The 2,566-nt window shown below is 34.6% G+C and overlaps 2 protein-coding genes across 3 annotated transcripts in view; one reads left to right on the plus strand and one right to left on the minus strand.

Moving 5' to 3' along the window:
- On the minus strand, nucleotides 1-1,688 carry LOC108621990 (thioredoxin-related transmembrane protein 1). Its single transcript, XM_018019616.2, has 5 exons — nucleotides 1,351-1,688; nucleotides 962-1,123; nucleotides 709-883; nucleotides 539-640; nucleotides 1-474 (listed from the first exon to the last, which is right to left on the minus strand). Exons 1-5 carry the CDS (start codon nucleotides 1,512-1,514, stop codon nucleotides 199-201), a joined length of 879 nt encoding a protein of 292 aa, XP_017875105.1. The 5' UTR covers nucleotides 1,515-1,688; the 3' UTR covers nucleotides 1-198.
- LOC108621991 (uncharacterized) overlaps nucleotides 1,688-2,566 on the plus strand; it is an 8,961-nt gene continuing 8,082 nt past the window's right edge. Inside the window, exons 1-2 of one of the 2 annotated variants that reach the window (XM_026811138.1) lie at nucleotides 1,688-2,181; nucleotides 2,301-2,486. In XM_026811138.1, coding sequence (XP_026666939.1) covers nucleotides 2,385-2,486 — 102 coding nt within the window. In that variant the 5' untranslated portion in view covers nucleotides 1,688-2,181; nucleotides 2,301-2,384. The remainder of the gene's footprint in view (nucleotides 2,182-2,300; nucleotides 2,487-2,566) is intronic. The other variant, XM_026811139.1, reaches the window with a different exon arrangement.

The following is a 2,566-nucleotide window of genomic DNA, read 5'->3' on the forward strand; positions in this document are numbered from 1 at the left end:
TTTTTAACACATATTGTATTCCTTTCATCGACTTGTTGTACGATTCTTATAACTCTGTCAAATAATATACATAGAATAGTCATGTATCTTAATGACTGCCTTCATTTATACAAATGAATTGACATTAATCGAACTGTTAAATATCATTTGTCAATCTTCTGTGGATGTAAAATATTTACGTACAACAAATTGGTATGTCTAATCAGCTTTACGTGGCTTCTGCCGTTTACGAACATTCGGACTGCTCGGTTCAGTTTTCGAATCTTTATCCACATCTTTCTCCTTGTCCTCTGGTTCCGATACCTCCCGTTCACATTCTTCGTCCACTAAATCGTCCTTAACATTTTTCACGATTTCCTCGTCTTGCATACTTTTTTCTTGCATAAATCCGCCCGATCCTTCCTTTTGTTTCGTTTCATTTTGAGACGCTTCAGGCTTTGGCGGATGTACAAAATCAATCGCGCAAACAATGAACTGTAAGGTGTAAACAATAATTAATTTTCGTGTAAATAATTTAAATTTTATTACATCTGCTTACCAATCCCAGTATTGCACCTGAAATAATGGTACCCATGGCAAAAATTAAATAACTTCCCCATGTAGGTAATCCGAACTCTTCCATAAGTCCAGTATGTATTCCCTATGGCAAGTAAGTTGTTTCATAAAGCATTCATATTTATATCATAAACTTTTGATTAATCTTCTTACCCGTAGTACGTGTGACATTTTAAAGAATTGACTAATAATAGACATTTGAATAGAAGTTGGACTCGTCCAAGCAGAGACAGGCTCAATTTTTTCCCAAGTTCTCTGAGATATAAATTCAATTAACGAATCTTTATCTCTAGGACTCTTGTATCGCCTAAATACACCATCTTTGACACTAAAAAGAATGTCAAATTATGTTCAGAACATTTTTCAGTGTTCAATTATACTGTGTAATAAAGGAAAAGAAGCTTACTGATATATCGTTGGTAAAGCTGTAACCATAAATCTTCCACTGAGTCCAGGAAAAACAGTTACATCAACTTTTCCTACATTGATATTTAGATTTTTCTTTTGCGAAGCAAGATGTTCCCAAACCGGTTCGAGCGATTTGCAAGCAGGACACCACGGGGCATAACTGATAAATTATAATAACTTAAATAACATAACTTGAGATGTGGATAGTATCAACAGAAACGTTTTCGTCAATTTATTTTTCATATATTTTTTCATATCTTGCTACGAATAAAATTTCATTTTCTTTCATAGGTCTAGCTTTTAAGTACGTATACAAATCGAGAGATGTTTACAACAGGATTTTTGACACGCCATCAAATTTGACGACATTGAATGAATTCAACTCACAATTCCACCATCCATTCTCCGGTCAGCATACGATCCCAGTTATCTTCAGTTAATTGTTCCGTTAAAGTATTTTTCGAGGTTGCCTGAAGATTCGCGCTGACGAAGCTCACAAACAAGCAACAGACCGTGATGTAAAATGAAAAATTTAATTTAGCCTGCGACATTTTACTTTAATTAATATCCACCGGTATGTATTCACCCTGCCGGTCGCTATCGTCGCTATTGCTGAAAGAAGCACAAATCCCAACCCGAACAACCGTGTTAGCAACTCTAGCTACTGAATTGAAAACTGAACACTGAACACTGAACTCAACTGAATTGAACTGTATTCACCATAAAGTCTCTTTTACAATTGTTGCAATACCGTGTGAAGTTAGCTTTATGATTTTTAAATATAGAATGCGAGGAACATGCCGGATATCTGAGAAATTCTCTTTGGAAACATTATTAATAACATAGGAATTGTAAAGATTTCACGTATTACTTTTAGTTACACTGACGCATTTGACTTCAAGTCCATGTACTCGTAAATTCCATATAATCGGCAATGAGACACAGAAAAATAAGAAAGAATAGTAGACTCACTCTCGCGTGTCGGCCATGAACATGAACCTGAAGATCGTAGCGTGGCGTACGTTATAGAGTGAAGCAGGGTTTTAAACGAGAAAAAGCGTGCGTTCAGCGAGAAATCATACAACAGTTGTGCAACTGTTGATCATGGTAAATGCACCCATCATTTGATTGGTTAATTTTAAACATGAAACTTAGAAATGGCCGCCAAATGGCCGTTTCCTATTTTCAACTTTGTAATAAGTGAATGAAAAGACACATGTGCGTAAATGTTTTGGCATTAATCTAAGGATATTTATGTTAAATGAGCACATATCTATCCGATTTTGTGAATGATTTCATCCACAATACTTTATATAATTTTATACATTGTAATATAGAAAAAAATTTGTATTTGTCAATGTCAACTTGGCTCGTGGAAGTACGAAATTTTATGATTATTCGCGAACCATCAATTAAATAGAATGGACAAGTACGAGAACGTAAGGATATTCATATCAGCGGTGGTAGAATATACCAAACATCCAAGCGAAACAACAGCTTCAGTTTTGCAACGAAATCTTGGAGTAAGTGATCATATCATTTCTGTTTTTGAAATATTTATATATTTTTTTTTTAAATGTCAATTGCAGTTATAGTTTCGTAG

This window comes from Ceratina calcarata, unplaced genomic scaffold (assembly GCF_001652005.2).
Source record: "Ceratina calcarata isolate Rehan_Ccalc_2016 unplaced genomic scaffold, ASM165200v1 scaffold192, whole genome shotgun sequence".
Classification (NCBI taxonomy): domain Eukaryota; kingdom Metazoa; phylum Arthropoda; class Insecta; order Hymenoptera; family Apidae; genus Ceratina; species Ceratina calcarata.